Source organism: Podarcis vaucheri, assembly GCF_965113315.1.
Source record: "Podarcis vaucheri genome assembly, chromosome: 7".
Classification (NCBI taxonomy): domain Eukaryota; kingdom Metazoa; phylum Chordata; class Lepidosauria; order Squamata; family Lacertidae; genus Podarcis; species Podarcis vaucheri.
In genome coordinates, this window is record NC_138765.1 from 47543580 (window position 1) to 47567024 (window position 23445).

Genomic DNA, 23445 nt, shown 5'->3' on the forward strand with positions numbered 1-23445 from the left:
GAGAGATGAGTGCACAACCCCAGAGACGTTCGTGACTGGACCTAACGGTCAGGGGTACCTTTACCTTTAGATTCTACTACAGTCTGGGCTTGGCATAGGGTCTGCTTGCCTCAAAACAGGGATGTTGCCACACTCACTATGGCTTCCCCAATTGGCTGGAACCACCCGTTTGACTCAACAAGGTCCTGTTTGTCCCTAATTTCCGCTGGTCTGTCATCACATAGATTAATATGACTAGTTACATAGCTTGTGAACCATCCCACCTCCAGTTAGCTGAGATCAACTATATTGCAAATACAGGAAAGAAGTAGTAAATGGAATTAAAATAATGATACCCAAACAGCATCAGAAAAAAGAACTATGGCAGCAAATGGATGGATAGTCTCCCAGGTAAAAATGACTTTTCACAAAATGTTTCTCACTCTGTCCCTAAATTACCAAATGTGTGAATGCGTGTTTTATTTGCTAGTGCAAATAAAGCCCTGACACTAATTATATCAGACAACACAACGGCACATTGCTGGTCCCTTTTTTCTTTATCTCTGCTATATGACCCAGTTTAGATGTGGTGGAAGTGACTTAGAATCATAGAATCTTAGAGTTGGAATGGACCCCAAGGGTCATCTAGTCCAATCCACTACAATGCAGGAATCTCAGCTAAAGCATACATGACAGATGGTCATCCAACCTCTGTTTAAAAACCTCTAAGAAAGGAGAGTCCACCACCTCTAGTGGGAGTCTGTTCCACTGCTGAACAGCTCTTACTGTCAGAAAGTTTTTCCAAATGTTTAGTCAGAAATTCCTTTCTTGCAACTTGAAGCCATTGGTTCGAGTCCTACCCTCCAGATCAGAAGAAATCAGACACGTTCCCTCCTCCATGTGACAGCCCTTAAGATATTTGAAGATGGCTATCATATCTCCTCTTTTCCAGGCTAAACATACCCAACTCCTTCAAGTGCTCCTAATAAGGCTTAGTTTCCAAACCCTTGATCATCTTGGTCTGCACTCCTCTGCACACGTTCCAGCTTGTCAGCATCCTTCTTAAATTGTGGTGCCCAGAATTGGACACAGTATCCCAAGTGTGGTCTGACTAAGGCAGAATAGAGTGGTACTATTAGTACTATGATCTGGACACTATACTTCTATTGATGCAGCCTAGAATAATATGAACTTTTTTTGCTGCTGCATCACACTGGTGACTCACACTGAGCTTGTGGTCCACCAAGACCCCTAGATCCTTTTCACACATACTGCTAGTAAGCCAGGTGTCCCCCATCCTATATTTGTGCATCTGGTTCTTCCTGCCTAAGTGCAGAACTTTACATTTGTCCCTATTGAAATTCATTTTGTTAGCTTGTGCCCAGTTCTCCAATCAGTTAAGGTCATTTTGAATTCTGATTCTGTCTTCTGCAGCATTAGCTACCCCTCCCAGTTTGGTGTCATCTGCAGATTTGATGAGCATCCCCTCAATTCTTTCATCCACTTATAAAGATATTGAACAACAACAGGCCCAGGACAGAACCCTGCAGCACCCCACTTGTCACTTTTTTTCCAGGATGACAAGGAACCATTATTGAGTACTCTTTGGGTTCGGTCAGTCAACCAGCTATAAATCCACCTAACAGTTACCTCATTCAACCCACATTTTACCAGATTCCTTGCGGGAATATCATGGGGGACTTTGTCAAAAGCCTTTCTGAAATCAAGATACACTATGTCCACAGCATTTCCCTGATCCACCAAGTTTTAATTCCATCCCCCAAAAAAGAAATCAGATTGGTCTAGCATGACTTATTTTTGAAAAACCCATGCTGGGTCTTAGTAATCACAGCATCCTTTTCTACATGCTCACAGTCCGACTGTTGAATTATCTGTCCTAGGATCTTCCCTGATATCAATGTCAAGCTCATCGGTCGGTAGCTACCTGACGTTTTGGCACATAAACATGCAAGACCTAATATTTACACTGATCAGACTGTTTATGTTGTGGTTACTAAGGCTTTCTGATAACTTAAGTAGTTGGTAGTTTCTCCATGTTGTGATTGACAATAGTGTTCTGCCTAACTCTTTATTAATTTTACTTTTTCATTTTGTCCTTGGATTCCATGGGAACGTTACAATCTGTTTCCATATCATTAGCAATGAAAACAGAAGATTCATATTATTACAGGCAGAATTAAATTGCTATTCTGACACTGAAATCTATTTATTTCGCATGGGTGGAGTATTACCACTTAATATTATCAGAAGATACCTCCTTTTACATTTGGACCTTTCTTACCCAGCTCCCTGCCTTAATCCATTTGATCTCTCAGCTCCGATCCTGGCTCAGAATCAACATGACTCTTCTCTGTACCTGCACCAATACTCTACTTTAGTTCAATCCCTCTGAAGGTGGTAGCTTTACTTTCATCATCAGCCCAGTATATTGTGTGGAACCCAAATTCCTCCCCCATCTGCTCTGGCTAGGGACAATACTTCTAAAAACTTGTCAAACCCTTCAGAAACCCATTCCTCTTTTCATCTATGCTGAACACCCCTGCTGATGACACCTGAAGCAGGTTACCTCATCGTCCTGCAAGCTGGGACTGACCCAGTGCACCTTCTGCTTTCTGGGTGCTGCAGTGTTGATTGCTCAATATTGATATATGCATATGATAGCAGTACTAATGGAGAGCGGGCAACATTCACTGTAATCTTGCCCATGACAACAAGGCCAAATCATGCACTTTCAACTCCTTGCCCTCATGTAGTATTGCAACAACAACTAATAACAATGATAATGATTACATTGCCACTATTATACAATGAGCATAGCCCTTACTAAATACAGAAAGCTTGTCAGATGCCAGATAATATGCTAATCCAGCAGTATCATGTCAAGTTATTCATAGATCATTGGATTAGGTAGCCAGTTTGATGGTAGAATCCAAAGAAATGAACATTTGCCATCAGTCTTCTTGAAGTTATATGAATATTGACTTACCCGGCCAACTAATATAGGTTCTGGTCCAGAAAACTCCTCCAGGACAAACATTTGATTCCACACCCAGCCCCTCTTGGAACGGTTCAACACTCTTTGTTCTTCACTTAGCTCATTAAGTCCTCTGCTGGATCCACTCGGTAATACGTGAGAATGATTCATTGGAGCCATGTACATAGATGGGAATGCAGTAATCCATAATATTACTAATGGAGCCCACGTATCCATAAACATTTCTGTTAGTCTTTCTGGCATCATTCCACACGTTAAGCAAATCAGCACCAACAATGAAACAATTATTTTGCTTTCTTCCAGATCATAGTCATCCGATTCATCATGCGGCAAAGAAGATTTACTTACAGCTCCGTCATGAGTCTAGAGCACAGTAAACATAAATAGGAATTGCCTCGATGGCAGAAAGAAGTCTAGGCTTTGTTGCCTTCAGAGATTCCTGAAAAATTAAAAAGAAAATCAAGTTAGCAAGGAACTAGCTAGTAATGTGTGTTGTCCTTCATAATAAAAATTAAGGAGCAAGAGCTTTCTTTATTGCATGAAAGTATAATCCACTCTTATGTGTTCCTCACACATCTACATTAGCAAATCAACAGGTGTTCATCTCTGTGTTTCCCCACAATCTTAATTTTCTAGCTCCATACAAGAGATATAGTTTGTTGTTTTAAAAAACTTCACACCTTGTACATAGCAGGGAGGCAGTCATCCAAACATATGGATGTTGGGGGTGGGGGACTCATCAGGAAATGTCCTACCTCAGTGAAGATCATGCTATCCTTTCTGGCTGCTAAGTGACACCTCTACCTTTCCACCAGTGGTGGACTTTGGTCTTTCAAATTCCAATGGCACCCTGTGCAAGGCCAAAATTCAATGCCCCCTGCCTCTCACCTTCTGTTCTGCTCAATTAACTACATCATGCTGCCCTAAATCAGCCTCTGCCAGTCCCCCTCTTGGATAGCTAACTTTAACATCAACAGAATTAACCTTTGCATTGCACCCTAAATAATCTCTGCTGTTGCACTTCAAACAGAAGGAAGGGAACAGGAATTAGCTGACCAGAACTGCTGATCTTCTGACATTTTTGCAAGCACTGTGTTCCTTCAGGTGCTTATTTTTAAAGGGAGAAGGAAAATCTACATTTGACAGGAGATTTAGACTCATTTCTCTCAACTCAGAAGTGTCCAATTAAGTTCCCATTGAGCCATCGCTAATGCATCAAGATTCATTAGCCACAATTGAATCCAATCTCAGAATAGCTCTGTGGGAAAAGCTGGTACTGCCAGGCACAAAAGTGGCATCAACCACAACAGGGAAAAGAAACAACATTCATGTTTTAAATGGATTTCACATTAAGCCTAACTTGATTCCTGTGTTATTTTAGGCTGAATTGAGACATAAGACATATTTCAATAGATGCTTACGAACGTAACCTGACATTAGGTAGATGCTTCCTTGCATCAGTGCCAAGAAACCCATTTGGCAGAAATCACTTAGTGTGTGTGAATTCTGTATTCTCTCTACTTCGGATGAGATATATTAGTAGACTGCACTAAGTGAGCTGACCGTACCTGGGAATAGCACTCCTAATGGCATCTGAAAGGGGGTTCTGTAACTCCTCCTAAGGGAATATTCCTTAGATTGGGAAACCTGAGGACTGGGAGCTAAATGTGGCCACCCATCTCTCTCTACTTGGTCCTCAATTTTTTTCCCCAGGCCACACCCTTCACAGGCCCTGCTTCAAACCCTAAAAGTTTTTGCCTGATTGGAAAATGCCATATAATACAGAAGGGTTTGTGTGTATAAACTAGCCAATTCTACAAAGGTAAGATTTGCATTTGTTGTTCTGCCCACTTTTGCCTCTGGTCCTAGAAACCAGTGGCATGTGGCCCTCAGAAGGTTGTCTCGAAGGGAATGCATCCTTCAGGATGACTTGGTTCTCTCGTCTTAGATTCTCAGATCCTTTCCCCATGTCATATGCCCTTGAAGACTACTTGGGTACTGTAATCAGATGAGAATATGGTATACCAGCTTGTAGACTGGTATAGGCCTATAGGAACGTATCTTGCAAATTGTTGTTGTTGTTGTTGTTGTTGTCGTCTGCCCACCTGGCTGGGTTTCCCCAGCCACTTTTTTAATAAAAAGAGGAAGATCAATACTGGCTCCCATTGTGTTTTGGGGTATGATTCATGGAATTAGACTAAAACTATAAAGCATAGGATCAGGATGCTCTAACGGCTGCAGTTGTAAATGCGAACCTGAGTATTCTTTGAGGTCTTTAAAGGCCCTCTTCTGGGAGGGTCTGCCTTCTGTGGTTAAGTGGTGGTGGTTGAACTGCAATCCTAAAATATAGGAGTAAATCCCATTGAAGCTCATGTGATTTCCATCCTACTAACCATAGATAAAATTATTCTGCAAGTCGCATTAAATCCAATGTCAATTAAATGTGACTAACCACCCACCCCCGCCATTTTGCACATTATGTGGTGGTTCACTTGAAATCAACAGTGCTTTCTTACATCCACATTTAATATGCTTGGGGTAGAAGCAAAGAATGAAATATGATGAAGTGTTCTTATAGACATCATCTCATTGATTTTCTGCCGTTAAGACAATGCATATGATCATATATAATGCACTTAGTTGCATTGATATTTCTGGCATAAATTCCAAACGTTGCACTATCATACCTGTGGGTCAAAGTAAATTGGTGGGCAATGGATTGAAAGAAGTTATTAACTTCATTGAAACTCTTCTGCAAATTCAGTTACCTCGCTATGAAAAGAAAAGACTGCAACAGATCTTTAGTAAATATTAATAAAGTTAATAAATAACAGTTTAACATGCAAAACAGCCTAGGAATTGAAGGACCTGCTCTAAGCTGAATCATGCTGTTGGTTCATCTTACTAAGTTTTGTCTACACTAGGGAGGTAACATAACCCTCTTGTAGCTCAAGGGTTGTATTCCAGTATGGTGACCCTTTCAGGACAGCATGATGCTAGTGGGAGGAGCCAGCAGCTAAAATTACTAGACTGCAGTTCTTACCTTTGAACAGTCAGCTACATTCTAGCCACACACAGAGATTCCTCTACAAACACACACACACACACACACACACACACACACACTTCTGCCTCCATCTTTTACCCAGCAATTACAACTCAAGTACACAACCCAGCTGGGCAAAAAGCACTGGAGTAGACTGTGGAGGAGGTCCAATGAGGGGTGGACTTGGGCAGGTGCAAGAAACAGAGAGTCCCAAGAACCATATAGAGAAGCCTGGAGAACAACATTCAGTCCCCAGGTCTGATTTTCTCTACCCATGGTCTACAGTGACAATGCCATGGTTTCAGACAGGAAACATCCCCAGCCCTGCCTCAATAAGAATTGAACTTGGGGTGCCTTCTGCAACCAAAGCCTTTTAATAAAAGGGCATAAAATCACCTCAAATTCCTCTTAAAATGAATTTTCAAACCACAGCATGTCTGGCCAAATTAGGAACCTCTTCATCTTACTAGTGCATTGATTTACATCACAACTTCCAGTTGAAATGATTTCAGAGTTACATGAAGGTTTATCCACATCAGAATATGCTGAGGACTCCTTTTACAAATGGCCCCTTCTTAAGGAGCAATCCACTCTTAATTTCATTCTGCATTCATTGCTGCCTTGTTGATCATTTGTGATTACAAGCAATAGATAAGCCCTCCGACCCCAGCAATTCATTAAGATGGGTTTAGGTCGATTCACAGACATTTGTTGTTACATTTCAAACACGGCAGCATTGATCTTATTGAAATAAATTACATTACCGTAGGCAAACAATTTAAATTTTTGTTTGAAAGCTCTGTTTGAATGAAGTCAGGACCAAAACAACACTCAGACTGACTGCTGGAAAAGGAAGTCAATTATCCATTTGTTAGTTGCTGGGCAAACTTGGTGTATAGCAAAGAAGTAAAAGAAGAAGAAAAGAGCAATCTTCAAAATTCCAATAAGTGGCTTTTATTCCTTATTCATGTTATCTTTGGCCCTTTCATCATTTTTGGGGCAGTTTAGCTTTTCCTTTAATAAAATCAATAGTTAGAATGGAAACACACAAACACACACACACACACACACACACACGAGGACCAAAGGCTCCAAAGCTATCATCCTCATTCAGGTGAATAGTTCTTAAGTCATTGCAAGATGAATGATCTTGAATTAAGCCTGTCAATTTGATGTATGCTAAGTAAATCCTAAATAAATGCAAAATATAAAGTGATGCAAAATGTAAGTTGTGTGAAATTGGAAAAGTGGAGGCCAAGGTGTTCACATGCAAAATCACAGCAAACCTAGCATTTCTTTTCTATTCTTATCAAGTATGTATATATACCACTAACTTGATTTTCTAAAATACAAAAAACCTCTAAACAGATTGAAGATTTAGTTGGGATGGTTTTATATTTCTTTTTTTAAAACAACAACAGGATGGATGGATGGATAGATAGATGATCGATAGAGATGATAGATACTAACAAAATATTCACAGTTTTGGGAATATTCATAACTCTGTTGAAGATCTGCATAAGCATGGAATTTCAGATGTTGCAGAATATTCAGCATCCTAAGTCTGTAAAACTGTCGGGTAGTAGGCTCTATTGAAAACAACAAGACTTATTTCTGAATAGAAATGTATAGCACAGCACTGTTAGTATCCTAGCATTATTAATTTTCCTTCTCGCTCTAGCCAAAGTGCAAGATGGAGAACCTGTGTGATTCCATATGTTGCTGAACTGCAACTCCCACTATCTCTAACCATTGACCATGCTGGCTGCAGCTGATGGGAGTTGTAGTCCAGCAACATGTAAAGGTTGCACCTTGCACCTAAGATGGATAGATTTGTGAAAGGTGAAGCAGGGAGAGAGGCTGAGATTGTATTTGAGGGGGCAGGCTCTGCCCTTGCCTAGTTTTGCTTTGGATAATGATTGTCTTCTTCCTTGAATATCTTTGGTATGGGATTTCAAAATCCCTTAGCTATAACTCAGATGCACAATGCAGTCTTCTCCCTGTTTCTTTCCTCTTTTTTGTTATTACTGGATTGCTCCATCTTCTCACTGACACCAACAAAGAAACAATATATATATTCCCCTCCCTTCCCAACTCTTCCATGCATTTACTTTCCACAGTCTTCGAACAACGCTCCTGTTTGCCTTTGGCTTCATGCTGCTCTGTCTGTTCTTTAACCTGATTCCTTTTTGAGTGTTATATTCACCGCTGCAGGTATTTGGTTACACTGGCAACAGCACCACTTACGCGATGCAGTTTCTTGAGAATTTGAACAGGGGGTCTATTTGCCCTCATTGTAGGATCTGCATTCCAGAACCCACATAGACACACAAAGAAAGAGAGAGGGAGAGAAAGAAAGAGGTTGTCCTCTTTCAGATGGCTGCTCCTTGTTCACAGCAGCGCTCCTGAATGAAGCCTGTTAATTTAATGTGTACAAACACAGGACTTTAAATGTATTCAGGTAGTTCCCTTAATGGAGCTACCTGAATGCCATCTCCCGGTAATTACATGAGCTTATTACAGTAAGTCTCTTTACTCTTTATTCAAGCCATCCCCCCGTTACTTGTTACCTTTGCTTGCTGCAAGGATCTAAAAAGTAGGCTAAGCTCTCCAAGAAAGAGCTGTATTTTTGTGTTTCACGTCCAAAGCAGTCCGCTTCCCTGCCCTTCTTCTTGGGGTAAATACCAGCTTTGCATTGCTTACAGAGAAACAAAACACTTGGCTAAACTTTGTCGATGGAATTAAAGATTTGTTGGTGAGCAACAGATGATTCCATGCTTCTTGCCATGCAGTGGTGGGAATCAGTGTCTTTTGCTTTGCTGGTACTGTTACAGGTGCCACATAATACCGGTTCCACATTTGTAAGAACTTGATATTATAGCATGGCGGGATTTACACTTTGGAATGCCCTGCTTACTGATATCAAGCAGGTGACTTCTCTGTATTCTTTTTGGTGCCTGCTAAAAACGTTTTTGTTTGGACAAGCTTACTCAGATGTTTAGAAAGTTAATGCAAGTTTTCATCTGGTTTATTTTCCCCCTGCTGTTTTTTGCTATTTTAGCTTTTTGAAAGTTTGAAATTACTATAGCTAATTTTTCTTATCAAAATTTTGATTGTTTTATCTTTTTGTAATCTTCTTTGAGGTTTGCTTTCACAATAAAGTAGTGTATAAATGTTTTATATATATATATATATATATATATATATATATATATATATATATATATTTCTTGTCCTACATGCTTTGCCAGTTGCCATAAGACTGCACAAGTGAGCTCAAAGACTTGCTGACTTTTGCCAGTGTCTAGAGGACAAAGGACTTCTGAGGGGCCTGCACCTCCACTGTCCCAGGTAGAATACCATGGGAAGAAGATGACCATGTTGGTCCCAGCTATCAGCCCGAGAAGCTTGCTTCTCTTTCTGTCCCCCTCCCCACAACTAAGAACTTTGATCCAACAGCCAATGAAGGAGATATAAAGAAAACTTTCGCTTTTTGTTTCTCTCTGTTTTTGAGATTTCTATTACACATTTCTGCATCAGTTTGTAAGTTTTCTTTTTCTTTTAAAGGCCTTGTATAAATTCATCAGCATTTTAGTACATTTGTACATTTTAGAAATGTTTACTATATTTCCAAGCACAATTCAAAGCGTTGGTGCTGACCTTTAAATCCCTAAACGGCCTCAACCCAGTATACCTTGAAGGAGCGTTTCACCCCCATCGTTCTGCCCGCACACTGAGGTCCAGCGGCGAGGACCTTCTGGTGGTTCCCTCACTGCGAGAAGCCAAGTTACAGGGAACTAAGCAGAGGGCCTTCTCAGTAGTGGTGCCCGCCCCGTGGAACACCCTCGCACCTGATGTCAAAGGAAAAAAGAACTACCAGACTTTTAGAAGACATCTGAAGGCAGCCCTGTTTAGGGAAGCTTTTGATTTCTGAAGGACTATTGTATTTTAATATTTTGTTGGAAGCCGCCTGTCAGGGGTTCAGAAGCAGAGACGCAGAGAAGGGTGGAAACAGAGAGCGAGGGGGAGGAAGCCGAAGGGAGAATGAGTGATGATGACGACCCGAGATCTCCAAGCCTAAGCAGTGAGTCAGAGGACTCCCAAAAGGGAGCCCCAGTGAGCAGAGCAAGGGGGGGATCCGGGGGGACACCCCAGGAGGAAGGGAACAGAGGAGATTCAGAGAGCAGCAGCTGGAAGTCGGGACCCACGCTCAAGACTGAGAGCAGCAGGGAGGAAGGCAGCCAGGCATCGGGTTCCGGAGGCCGTCAGCAGGAGGGAGGGCACGAGTCAGGGGTGGTCACGCCCTCCTCAGAGAGCGAGGCAACGGTCAAGAGGAAAGTAGAGAGTTGGGCGCGCGCGCCAAGTTCAAATGCAGCGGAAGCTGGAGCAGTAAGCAGCCCGGAGAGTGAGCCAGGTCCCAAAGCCCGCCGAAAGGAAGCGGAAGGATCAGGGGGGTCAGCGTCAGAGGAGAGTAGAAGGGAGGAGTCCCAGGGGGGCAGAAGGACCCAGAGACGTAGGGAGAGGCGAAGGAGGTGGAGCAAGGCTAGGGTATTAAGCTGGTGTGCAAGAGGCGGGGACTCAGATGGGTCTTCGCCGACCTAGGGCAGAAGGTGTAGAGCTGCACGCTGCAGTTCGGAAATGAAACCTGTAACTCAATAAAGACTCTTTTAAAGTGGACGCTGTGTGGCGTGGTCCTATGTGAGCTGGGACCTGGTAGCAGCTCTGACAGTAAGACCCATCTCTTCAAAGCTTCAGAAACCTGAAACCTCGCAGCGGGAGCAGAAGCCGCTAGGGGAGGAAGAGGGGTGTTTGTAAGCAAGCTCACAAAGGTTAGCAAGATGACGGAAGAACAGAGGATCTCCGCGCTGCAAGAGGCAGTGACCCAGTTGTCCTCAGAGGTATTGGCTTCCAAGAAACGGGAGGAGGAGACTACAGCCGCCTACAGAGACCTACACGCCAGGTTTGAAATGCTTGTTAAGCAAGGGCAACCGGGACCCAGACCGGAGGGCGTGGGATTGGCACGGAGAGCAGGAGGGCTTGTGGCTCACTTCGATGGGACTTTGCAACAGTACCCTAATTTTAGAGCAGACGTAATGTGCGCACTGCAACTGCTGGCAAAAGACTTTAGAGATGAGGAAGAGAAGGTGGGGTTCATATTGTCCCATTTGCATGGGGATGCCAAAGCCTGGCTGCGCAATTTGTGGAGGGATAAAGATCCGGCGCTTCAGAATGCAGATGCCTTTATCAAAGCGATGGATGCGTGTTTTTTGTCTACTATTGATGTGGATCTTGCCAGACGGGAGATTCATGGACTAAAACAAGGGAGGGCGAGCGTCCGGCAGTATCACGCCCGATTTTTTGCGCTGGTCAGTGCTTTAGAATGGGATCGGGATTCGCCCCCTGTCAGAGACCTCTTCTGGGAGGGTCTAAGTTCTGCGGTTAAGGATGAAATTGCAAGGGGGGAGAGGCCCCGAAGCACGCAGGAGGTGGTCCAAAGGGCGCTGACTGTGGGGGTGAGGCTGGAAGAACGTCCATGGTGCAGAGATGAAGGACGTGGAGGGCGCGAAGCAGCGAGAAGTTTCTCTTTCGTTCCGAGGGAAGCAGCGCGTGCGCAATCCACACCTCCGCCAGGAGGGGGAGGGGAACCGATGGAGGTTGGAGGTGCAAGGGCTCAGTCAGCAGCCAGAGCCCTAGCACCGGCAGCAGTGAAAGCGAAGCCTCCTAGAGGGAACAGGAAGTGTTACATCTGCGAGGATCCAGGCCATTTGGCGAAGGAGTGTCCCCGGAGGCTCCACAAGCACACTGCAGCCTCAGCAATGGTGACTGCAGCAACGCAGCAAGGAGAACCACAGCAGGGAAACGACGATGTCTGGCTGGAGACGGAGGCACTGGGGCCCAGCCAGACGCATCTGTGAAGCAGCCCCCAGCGATATTGCAACCCACGGATCCCCTCCCACCCAAACCAGTGGTGCAGCTCACAGCGTCTCTCCAGCTGCCCAACGGCGTCACTATCGAAGTGCCGCTTTCTGTGGATTCTGGAAGCAACGCAGACTTTATGGCGCAGAGCTTTGTGGAGCAGCACGCTATACAGCTATTGCCTGCCACTCTGCCCCTGCAAGTCGTCACAGTGGATGGCAGAGAGTTGCTAGGGGGGCAGGTGGTGAAGCAGACGCCACCAATGGTGATGCGCCTTGGCAACCACAGGGAAGTCATCAGTTTTAATGTCACCCAACTGTCGGACACGCCCATTGTGTTGGGCATGAGTTGGCTGGACAGGCACAGTCCGACACTGGCTTGGTACCAGAGACAACTGATCTTCGGCTCCTCTTATTGCGCAGAACACTGCATCCTGCCCCGACGGGAGGGAGAGGAGGAGGAATCACAACTGCAGTTGGGAACGTTGCAAGCGGTCCCCCACAAATACGCGAACTTTTTGGAGGTCTTCTGCGAGAAGGAGGCGGACAAGCTACCCCCTCACCGGCCATATGACTGCAAGATTGACCTCCTACCGGGGGCGACGCTGCCGAAGGGGCGGCTATACTCCATGTCTGAAGATGAAATGCAGGAACTCAAACAGTTCATCAAGCATAACCTGGAGCGTGGCTTCATCAGAGAGTCCAAGGCAGTGGGGGGCAGTCCCGTTTTCTTCGTGAAAAAGAAAGACACGCCCCAAAAAAGACTCGTTGTGGACTACCGCCTTTTGAACCAGATGACCAAACCGTCTGATTACCCCATGCCCAGGATTGACGACCTCCTCGCGACGGTGCGCAAGGGACGCGTGTTCACCAAGTTGGACCTACGAGGGGCGTACAATCTCATCCGCATGCGGGAGGGCGATGAGTGGAAGACGGCCATGTTCACACCGCTGGGCACCTACGAGTACAGGGTTATGCCCTTTGGATTACAAAATGGCTCTCACTGTTTTCAAGCTTTTATGCATCACGTGTTGGAGGGACTCCTCTACAAGACATGCGTCTGCTTCCTGGATGACATCCTGATTTTCTCGGACTCGCAGCAAGCTCACGACCGAGACGTGAGGGAGGTGCTCAACAGGTTGCAACAACATAGACTGTACGCCAAGCTGGAGAAGTGCCAGTTCGACACGAAGGAGGTGGATTTCCTGGGATACAAGTTGTCGGACAAGGGGATAGCCATGGACAGCACCAAGGTTCGTGCGGTATTGGATTGGAAGAGCCCGCGCAACCGGAAGGAGGTCCAGCGGTTTGTCGGCTTCGCCAACTTCTATCGCAAGTTTATCAAGGGGTTCGCGATGCAGACGGCAGCAATTACGGACACGCTCAGCTCCAAAAAAAAGAAATTCATCTGGACGGAGCAGGCGGAGCAGTCCTTTCAAGCGCTCAAGCGTCTCTTCGCATCGGAGAAGCAACTGCTGCATATCGACCCCAGTAAACCGTTGAGGGTAGAGACAGACGCGTCAGACAGAGCCGTGGGAGCTGTTCTGCTGCAGCGAGACCCGCAGGGGGTGTGGCGGCCGGGAGCGTTCTACTCCAGAAAGCTCAGCAAGTCGGAGCAGAACTACACCATCTGGGACAGGGAGTTGCTAGCCATTCATGCAGCTTTCAAGGCGTGGAGGCACTTCCTAATCGGCGCCAAGCACACGGTGCAGGTCTGCACGGACCACAAGAATCTGGAGCACTGGCGCACGGCTCAGTTCCTGAACCAGAGGCAGATACGTTGGGCGGAGTTCTTTGCTGACTTCAATTTCCGAATAGAGTACGTCCCAGGCGACACCAACATCATGGCGGATGCACTGTCCCGAAAACCGCAATACCTAGAAGAGGTGACGCCAGCGGCGGCCATGCACATCTTCGCACCGACGGCGTGGGCGTGTGCCTCAGCTACAGTAGACCTGGATGCGGTGCGACGTGCATTGCGGGACGACTCATTCGCACAAGACAAGATGGCGGAACTGCTCAGAGGCACGGCTACCACGGACGAGTTCCAGGTGCGGGACGGCTTGCTCCTACGCAAAGGGGCTGTCTATGTACCAGGAGACGACCTTCGCGCCAAGGTACTGCAACAGTTGCACGACGCACCCACGGCCGGTCACTTTGGCACAGAGAAAACGATGGAATTAGTCGCGAGAGACTTCTGGTGGCCCAGGCTGAGAGGGGAGGTCGCGGACTACGTCGCGAGGTGCGACACCTGCCAGAGGGCCAAGCCGGTACACAGACCACCGGCGGGACTGTTAGAACCGCTGCAAACGCCGTTTGAACCGTGGGAGAGGGTGGCCCTGGACTTTGTGACGGATTTACCCAGCTCGAGAGGCAAGACAGCTGTGCTAGTGGTGGTGGACTTGTTCACCAAGATGGCACATTTCATTCCGTGTGCGAAGGTGGCCACGGCGGAACAAACCGCCAAACTGTTCATAGATCACGTGTTCAAAGTGCATGGCCTGCCACGGTCTATCCTGTCCGACCGCGGACGCCAGTTCATCTCGTCTTTCTGGCAGAAGCTGATGGGTTTTCTAAATGTCAAGGTCAATCTGGCATCAGCAAGACACCCGCAGACCAACGGGCAAGCAGAGAGGGTCAATGCCATCATGCAGCAGTACCTGAGATGCTATGCCAATCAACAGCCTGCGACGTGGGTGGATTACCTGCCGCTAGCCGAGTTCGCTTACAACAACACGAAGCACGTGTCCACAGGAGTGACGCCGTTCTTTGCCAACAATGGGAGGCATCCCAGAACCTTCCCGGGACTGGAGAGAGTGGGGGAAGGAGAACCACAGACGGCGGACGCGTTCGCGTCAGAGCTGCAGGCGGTCCACGATCAACTCAGACGGCAGCTGGAGCTAGCTAAGCACGCCTACAAGGTGCAAGCTGACAAGCACAGGCGGGTTGGCGAAGTGATCCAAGTGGGAGACTGGGTCTGGTTGGCAGCCCACGCAGTGCCGACCAGGTCACTTGCCAAGAAGAAGTTGGGGCACAAGCAGATCGGTCCGTACCAAGTCGAAGCGCAGATCAACCCGGTAGCCTTCCGACTGGCGCTGCCGGAGGGTTCCAGAATGCATCCGGTGTTCCACAGGTCGGTGCTCACTCCCTACAAGGCACCTCACAGGTTCCAGGAGCCAGGGACGGCGCCAAGTCCGCTCCGGGAACGGACGGAGACGCGGGGGGTGAAGCACCAGGACCACATCAACGAGGTCACGGAGATTTTGGACTCCAGATGGGGGGAGGAGGGAGTCGAATACCTCTTAGCCAGAGAGGGCACCCGGGCCAGCGCCAATAGCTGGGTACCAGACTACGCTTTGGAGGAACCCCTGCTCAAGGACGAGTTTCATGCCCTCTTCCCACACAAACCCATGCCAGCGAGCTTCTTCGACGACTGGTTGTTCACACCCACACTTTCTTCCAGCACGTTCCATGGTTTCGACTCAGAAGGGGAACCCGCACGGAGCACCCGTTCCCCAGAAGGTTCACCGGCAGGTTCGGCATCAGGCAACTCGTATTGGTGGGACGATCGACCAGAGGAGCAATGGCGCAGGAAGTGGCTGGAGATGCCAGGTCGAGCGACCGACGCAGAGACTGACATGGACGTGTTCGGGGAGGACCTCGGGTTCGAGCACGGCGGTACAGAGATGGAAGAGCAACAAGTCAACGTCGACGACCGCGAGGGGGAAGACTCGGAGGTCTTCAGTTGGCGGCCACCCACGGGGAGCGACCTGTATCCAGCATTCCCTCCCATGATGATGGAGCACCCAGCACCCACACCTGACAGCGGGGAGGGGGGAAGGGGGGGCTTCGAGGGGGGGATGGATGTCAGGGGTTCAGAAGCAGAGACGCAGAGAAGGGTGGAAACAGAGAGCGAGGGGGAGGAAGCCGAAGGGAGAATGAGTGATGATGACGACCCGAGATCTCCAAGCCTAAGCAGTGAGTCAGAGGACTCCCAAAAGGGAGCCCCAGTGAGCAGAGCAAGGGGGGGATCCGGGGGGACACCCCAGGAGGAAGGGAACAGAGGAGATTCAGAGAGCAGCAGCTGGAAGTCGGGACCCACGCTCAAGACTGAGAGCAGCAGGGAGGAAGGCAGCCAGGCATCGGGTTCCGGAGGCCGTCAGCAGGAGGGAGGGCACGAGTCAGGGGTGGTCACGCCCTCCTCAGAGAGCGAGGCAACGGTCAAGAGGAAAGTAGAGAGTTGGGCGCGCGCGCCAAGTTCAAATGCAGCGGAAGCTGGAGCAGTAAGCAGCCCGGAGAGTGAGCCAGGTCCCAAAGCCCGCCGAAAGGAAGCGGAAGGATCAGGGGGGTCAGCGTCAGAGGAGAGTAGAAGGGAGGAGTCCCAGGGGGGCAGAAGGACCCAGAGACGTAGGGAGAGGCGAAGGAGGTGGAGCAAGGCTAGGGTATTAAGCTGGTGTGCAAGAGGCGGGGACTCAGATGGGTCTTCGCCGACCTAGGGCAGAAGGTGTAGAGCTGCACGCTGCAGTTCGGAAATGAAACCTGTAACTCAATAAAGACTCTTTTAAAGTGGACGCTGTGTGGCGTGGTCCTATGTGAGCTGGGACCTGGTAGCAGCTCTGACACCGCCCAAAGTGGCTAAGGAAATAATAATATTATAATTATTTAGTGTGTCCCACCCTCTCACCCTGCTCTCTCTCTCTCTCTCTCTCCCTCTCTCTCTCTCTCACACACACAAACTTTCTCTCTATCTTTTTATGCTTTTTATGATGGAGGACCTCTGTAGCCACCCCCAACGACACAATCTCAAGATGGAAGGGGAGGGAACAGCTGCAGTCGCCTGCGATTCCTGCGCAATGTTTGCCATCTTGCCAAAGGTTGCAGGCAGCTTTACCTGCAGCAATTGCATGTTGATTGCCCTTTTAAAAGACAAAGTCCAGCAATTGGAGGAACGTGTAGCTACGCTCCAAAGAATTAGAGAGCTGGAGCTCTTCTTGGAAGCAACAGAGCACACCGTCTCCACCAAGGAGGAGACAGGGGACTCCCCTGAGAAGGAGGCTAATTCACCAACTCAGGAGCCAGATATATGGAGAAACGTGACTCAAAGAAGTAGGAGGCCCAGGGTTCACTCTGATTGTTTAGAAATACACAATCGCTTTGAGGTCCTTTCCCCTAGCATGGAAGACGAAGAGCAGACTCCATTTGAGGATCTCTCCCTCATTACAGTCGATCAGGTATATGAAGACGAGCAGCAAAGTCAGTCCTCAGGGAATGTGCAGGCGACCTTGGAACGGGACAGCTCACGGAAGAACCCCGACCAAACCCAAGAGGAGGCGTGTAGTGGTGATAGGGGATTCCCTACTGAGGGGAACAGAAGCAGTGATCTGTGGTCCTGACAAGATGTCTCGGGAAGTGTGCTGTCTCCCTGGGGCTATGATCCAAGATGTAACTGAACGACTGCAAGGAATCATAAAACCCACTGACGAATACCCCTTCCTCTTGGTTCATGTGGGAACCAATGACACTGCAAGCAATAGCCTCCAGAAGATCAAAAGAGACTACGAGGCTCTCGGCAGGAAATTGAAGCAACTAAATGCACAAATTGTCATCTCGTCTGTCCTCCCAGTTGAACGACGTGGCCCAGGGAGAGAGGGGAAAATAGTGGAAGTGAACAGCTGGCTTCGCAAATGGTGTAAACAGGAACGGTTTGGATTCTTAGATCACGGACTGCAGTTTCTTGAAGATGGACTTCTGGCAAGTGATGGGCTGCACCTCACAACGGTTGGGAGAAATGTTTTTGCCAAAAATCTCAGAAACCTCATCAGGAGGGCTTTAAACTGACTAATGTGGGGGAGGGAGACAGTGCTCCTGAAGGTAGGAGTCTATCAATTAATGAAGATGATCATCCAAATGTCATAGACCAAATGGAGCAAACAGCACGCGGACCTAGTGGTGGGAGGAAAAAATCCTTAAATAAGAGACACGGGGGAATGATTAATGGACTTCAATGTCTGTACACTAATGCGCAAAGCATGGGAAATAAACAAGATGAGCTTGAGCTCTTGGTACAGCAAACTAAATATGACATAATAGGCATCACTGAAACCTGGTGGGATAAGTCCCACGATTGGAATGTAATAATGGGGGGATACAATCTATTTCAGAGAAACAGACCAGACAAAAAAGGAGGAGGAGTGGTGTTATATGTCAGGGATGTGTATACCTGTGAAGAGATCCAAGATTTAGAACCTCGAAGCCAAAGTGAGAGCATTTGGGTCAAAATTAAGGGAGAGAAGAATAACAGAGACCTCATTGTGGGAGTTTACTATAGATCCCCAAGCCAAACGGAGGACATAGATGATGCCTTCCTGGAACAGATGGCCAAGCATGCAAAAGGAAGGGAGATAGTAGTAATGGGGGACTTCAATTACCCGGATATTTGTTGGACGTCAAACTCAGCCAAGAGCATAAGGTCAAACAGATTCCTCACTGGCTTTGCAGACAACTTCATTGTCCAGAAAGTGGGAGAAGCAACAAGAGGAACAGCCATTTTAGATCTGGTCCTAACCAATGTTGATGACCTGGTTAGTGGGGTAGATGTGGAAGGATCATTAGGCGAGAGTGATCATGCTCTTCTGAAGTTTACTATACAACGGAAAGAAGCAGCCAAGCATACTAGGGCTCAATTTCTTGACTTTAAGAAAGCCGACTTCATAAAACTTAGGGAAGTGCTGGGTGAGATCCCATGGACAGCAATACTAAAAGGAAAGGGAGTTCATGATGGCTGGGAGTTTGTTAAGAGGGAGATAGTAAAAGCACAACATCAGGCAATACCAATGAGACGGAAACATGGAAGGTGCCTAAAGAAGCCAGGGTGGCTATCTAAAGAACTTTTAACTGAATTAAGATTAAAAAAGGATGTGTACAAAAAATGGAAAAGGGGGGAAACCACCAAAGAGGAATTCAAACAAATAGCCAGCACGTGTAGACACAAAGTCAGAAAAGCTAAAGCCCAGAATGAACTCAGGCTTGCTAGAGAGGTTAAAAGCAACAAAAAAGGCTTTTATGGGTATGTTCGTAGCAAAAGGAAGAACAAAGAAACAGTGGGGTCACTCAGAGGAGAAGATGGTGAAATGCAAACAGGGGACACAGAAAGGGCTGAACTCCTCAATGCCTTCTTTGCCTCAGTCTTCTCCAATAAAGAAAACAATGCCCGACCTGAAGAATTTGGAGCAAATGTTTCAGCAAAGGAAACACAGCCCAGAATAACTAAGGAGATAGTACAAGAATATTTGGCTAGTTTAGATGTATTCAAGTCTCCAGGGCCAGATGAACTGCATCCAAGAGTATTAAAAGAACTGGCAGATGTGATCTCAGAACCACTGGCAGTCATCTTTGAGAATTCCTGGAGAACAGGCGAAGTCCCGGCAGACTGGAGGAGGGCAAATGTTGTCCCTATTTTCAAAAAGGGGAAAAGAGAGGACCCAAATAATTACCGCCCAGTCAGTCTGACATCAATAGCAGGGAAGATTCTGGAGCAGATCATTAAGCAAACAGTCTGTGAGCACCTAGAAAGGAATGCTGTGATCACCAATAGTCAGCATGGATTTCTGAAAAATAAGTCATGCCAGACTAACCTGATCTCGTTTTTTGACAGAATTACAAGCCTGGTAGATGAAGGGAACGCAGTGGATGTAGCCTACCTTGATTTCAGCAAGGCATTTGACAAGGTGCCTCATGATATTCTTGTAAAGAAGCTGGTAAAATGTGGTCTTGACTATGCTACCACTCAGTGGATTTGTAACTGGCTGACTGACCGAACCCAAAGGGTGCTCATCAATGGTTCCTCTTCATCCTGGAGAAGAGTGACTAGTGGGGTGCCACAGGGTTCTGTCTTGGGCCCGGTCTTATTCAACATCTTTATCAACGACTTGGATGATGGACTCAAGGGCATCCTGATCAAATTTGCAGATGACACCAAACTGGGAGGGGTGGCTAACACCCCAGAGGACAGGATCACACTTCAAAACGACCTTGACAGATTAGAGAACTGGGCAAAAAGAAACAAGATGAATTTTAACAGGGAGAAATGTAAAGTATTGCACTTGGGCAAAAAAAATGAGAGGCACAAATACAAGATGGGTGACACCTGGCTTGAGAGCAGTACATGTGAAAAGGATCTAGGAGTCTTGGTTGACCACAAACTTGACATGAGCCAACAGTGTGACGCGGCAGCTAAAAAAGCCAATGCAATTCTGGGCTGCATCAATAGGAGTATAGCATCTAGATCAAGGGAGGTAATAGTGCCACTGTATTCTGCTCTGGTCAGACCACACCTGGAGTACTGTGTCCAGTTCTGGGCACCACAATTCAAGAAGGACACTGACAAACTGGAACGTGTCCAGAGGAGGGCAACCAAAATGGTCAAAGGCCTGGAAACGATGCCTTATGAGGAACGGCTAAGGGAGCTGGGCATGTTTAGCCTGGAGAAGAGGAGGTTAAGGGGTGATATGATAGCCATGTTCAAATATATAAAAGGATGTCACATAGAGGAGGGAGAAAGGTTGTTTTCTGCTGCTCCAGAGAAGCGGACACGGAGCAATGGATCCAAACTACAAGAAAGAAGATTCCACCTAAACATTAGGAAGAACTTCCTGACAGTAAGAGCTGTTCGACAGTGGAATTTGCTGCCAAGGAGTGTGGTGGAGTCTCCTACTTTGGAGGTCTTTAAGCAGAGGCATGACAACCATATGTCAGGAGTGCTCTGATGGTGTTTCCTGCTTGGCAGGGGGTTGGACTCGATGGCCCTTGTGGTCTTTTCCAACTCTATGATTCTATGATTCTATGATTCTATGATTCTATCTCTCTCTCTGTCTGCAATGCATTTACCCTGATAATGTGCATTAGTATGTATATTCGAGGGGAAGGAGGTTTGCATCTCGGAGAATTGCATTAACACGAGAAGCAATTCCATTTTTTCTTATGTCCCTATTTACAAACCACCATTTCATTCTGGCACAAGCTGAACCACCTCCTCTACCTCTCCTCTCCAGTAGCCTATGCTGTATCTATCCTTTAAAAATAATAATTCTAAGGACAGGGCCTGTCCCTCATTTCCATTTATGCACAGCAGGAGTGGCTAATGTGCTGCTCTCCAGATGCTGTTGCACTGCCAGTACCACCATTCCTGACCATAGGACATGCAGACTGGGGCTGGTGGGAATTGGCCTCCAATAATTTCTGGAGGGCCTTAGGTTATATACCCTTGCTGTACCATCAGCACTGTACTGAATTTTTGTGTGATGTCACATAAAGCCACTTCAGGATGCTTTCTTTCTTTTCTATCTGAAAAGTGGGAGAAAGATTATATAAATAAATGCTGATAACTCCATTGTTAGTAGAACAATATTTAGCTACAAACATTTCCAATAGATTTTACTTTCAGTAAGTGAAATAAACACAGTGGAAAGTTGCTTTTCAGCAAATGTGCATAAGATCGCACCATTACTTTCCCCTGGTCTGGGATATAGGATCAATTTGGTTTGGTTTGCATTTTAACCAATACACAATCCAAAACATGCTATCTTTCAGAACTTGCATTTCTCTGAATTTTGCAATGCACTTTTTAAATTAAAAAAGCTTTATGAGTTTTCACTTTGGAGGAAAACAACAACAGTGCAGAACAGTGGTGAAATAAAAACTGGAAGAATGAGTAATTGAGAGAAAATGAAATTTACGGGTTTGTCCATTCCTACCTCTGGATGAGAGATTTACAATACATGTTTTAATAGTTAGTGTTATTACAAGTATAAAGGAAGATTTCAGTGTAGGCAGAGATACGCCAATAATAATAATAATAATAATAATAATAATAATAATAATAATTTATTTATTTATTTATACCCCGCCCATCTGGCTGAGTTTCCCCAGCCACTCTGGGCAGCTATAAGCAGACTGCACAACCAGCAATCCTTCATTTTCTCAAAAGAAAGCATAACACATGCACCCAAACACCCACGTACCCAAATATCTAACTTTTCTCTCCTCTTCCTCTCTGAATACAAACCGTAAACTTGGATCAAAATCATATCCCTGATCTGTCCAAGTACTTGGATGCTGTCCCTTTCCCAAACTTTTCGTGCATCTTTCTTTACAAAAGCTGGAGAGTGATTTTCACTTATCAAAGAATGCGAACGTTCTTTCATTAAACTCCTGGGCTCCTTGTTCACAGTGAGTAAGACAGCTATAATTCTGAAAGAAAGAAGCAAGCTTCACCAAGAGCAGGTCTAAACAATCTGTGATGCCCCAAACTGCATGCAGGTTACCAACCATGTATAGCAGCCCCAGTGGGCTCAGTACATCTCCTGTTGTTGCCATTCATCTGGGACTTGAAATGCAGGGGCCTGTCAAGCTCCTGGTAAACCACAATCCATGGCTGGGTGGCCTGCGTTCAGCTTGATGGGTTATGAGTTGTCTTTTTTTTCCCTCAGTGAAAAAAACATTGTCCAACTTCCCCTTTACTTGCAAGTATATTTTGGACCCTACATTTTGTATGAAACTATCTACTAAAACACTCAGTGAGCTCAGATTACATAGGTTTGGGAAGAGTGTGTGCGTGTATGTGTGCCTTAATAGCATTTAAGAAAACTACTCATTCTAACAGACTGACATGTTCCTCTCTTTCTCTCTTTGCTAAGAAAGCCCATGGGTCAGTGGAAAAGTGAAGACAAAGAATCACTAAAGGAAGTAGGTCACACCACATATTTGAGCTGGTGAGTGATAAAAAGGAGTTAAAGTGATGTGGTTTTTATTTACTTAAAAATGTCGCCACCATAACAAATTACCCTTGTTTTTGTATCACTTATCACTGAACATAAAAGCCCCCAACATGTGTTAATCACAGGAAGTGTGCTTCATGCAGTTACCTTGGAGTGGCTAAATTTGCAAAAGAAATTTTAAAAAGTAAAAAAAAAAAAAAACCCTCATGAAAATTCATCAGCGTTTTATTGTGAATTTATTCGAGTGTAGTTTTGCATTTTATTTTGTGAAATATACAGAGCATATGCAGAGCAATTTCCTCAAATGTAATGGATTTTTAAATCATTTTCACTAATATATGCAGTTTTGTACACATTACTTGGCCGAAGAAATGCATTGCAAATTTCAGAGAAGTGTAAATTTCAAAGGATAACAGGGTTTCATTTCACATATTTGTCTGAGAATTAAAAGGGGAACTGAATCATATTTCTCCTTCATGCCAAGTCAGAGTTAATAAGAACATAAAAAGAGCCTTTTGGATCAGACCAATAGCCCATTGAGTCCATCATCCTATTCTCACAATGGCCAACCAGATGCCTGTGGGAAATCAGCAAGCAGGATTTGAGCACAATAACATTCTGCCCTCCTTGGATTTCCAGCAACTGATATTCAGAAGCATTGCTGCCTAAAGTTGTGGAGGCACAACATAGCCATCACAGCTATCAGCCATTAAT

At 46.1% G+C, this 23445-nt stretch overlaps 1 protein-coding gene and 1 long non-coding RNA gene across 7 annotated transcripts in view; both read right to left on the reverse strand.

The window, feature by feature from the left end:
* The window catches only part of LOC309537523, a 940942-nt gene that overhangs the window by 264687 nt on the left and 652810 nt on the right, over positions 1-23445 (reverse strand). The gene's annotated exons all lie outside the window — the stretch shown is intronic.
* The window catches only part of CDH8 (cadherin 8), a 250914-nt gene that overhangs the window by 218161 nt on the left and 9308 nt on the right, over positions 1-23445 (reverse strand). For all 6 annotated transcript variants that reach the window (XM_082232293.1, XM_082232294.1, XM_082232296.1 and 3 more), the window contains one exon: positions 2987-3434. In XM_082232293.1, coding sequence (XP_082088419.1) covers positions 2987-3241 — 255 coding nt within the window. In that variant the 5' untranslated portion in view covers positions 3242-3434. The remainder of the gene's footprint in view (positions 1-2986; positions 3435-23445) is intronic.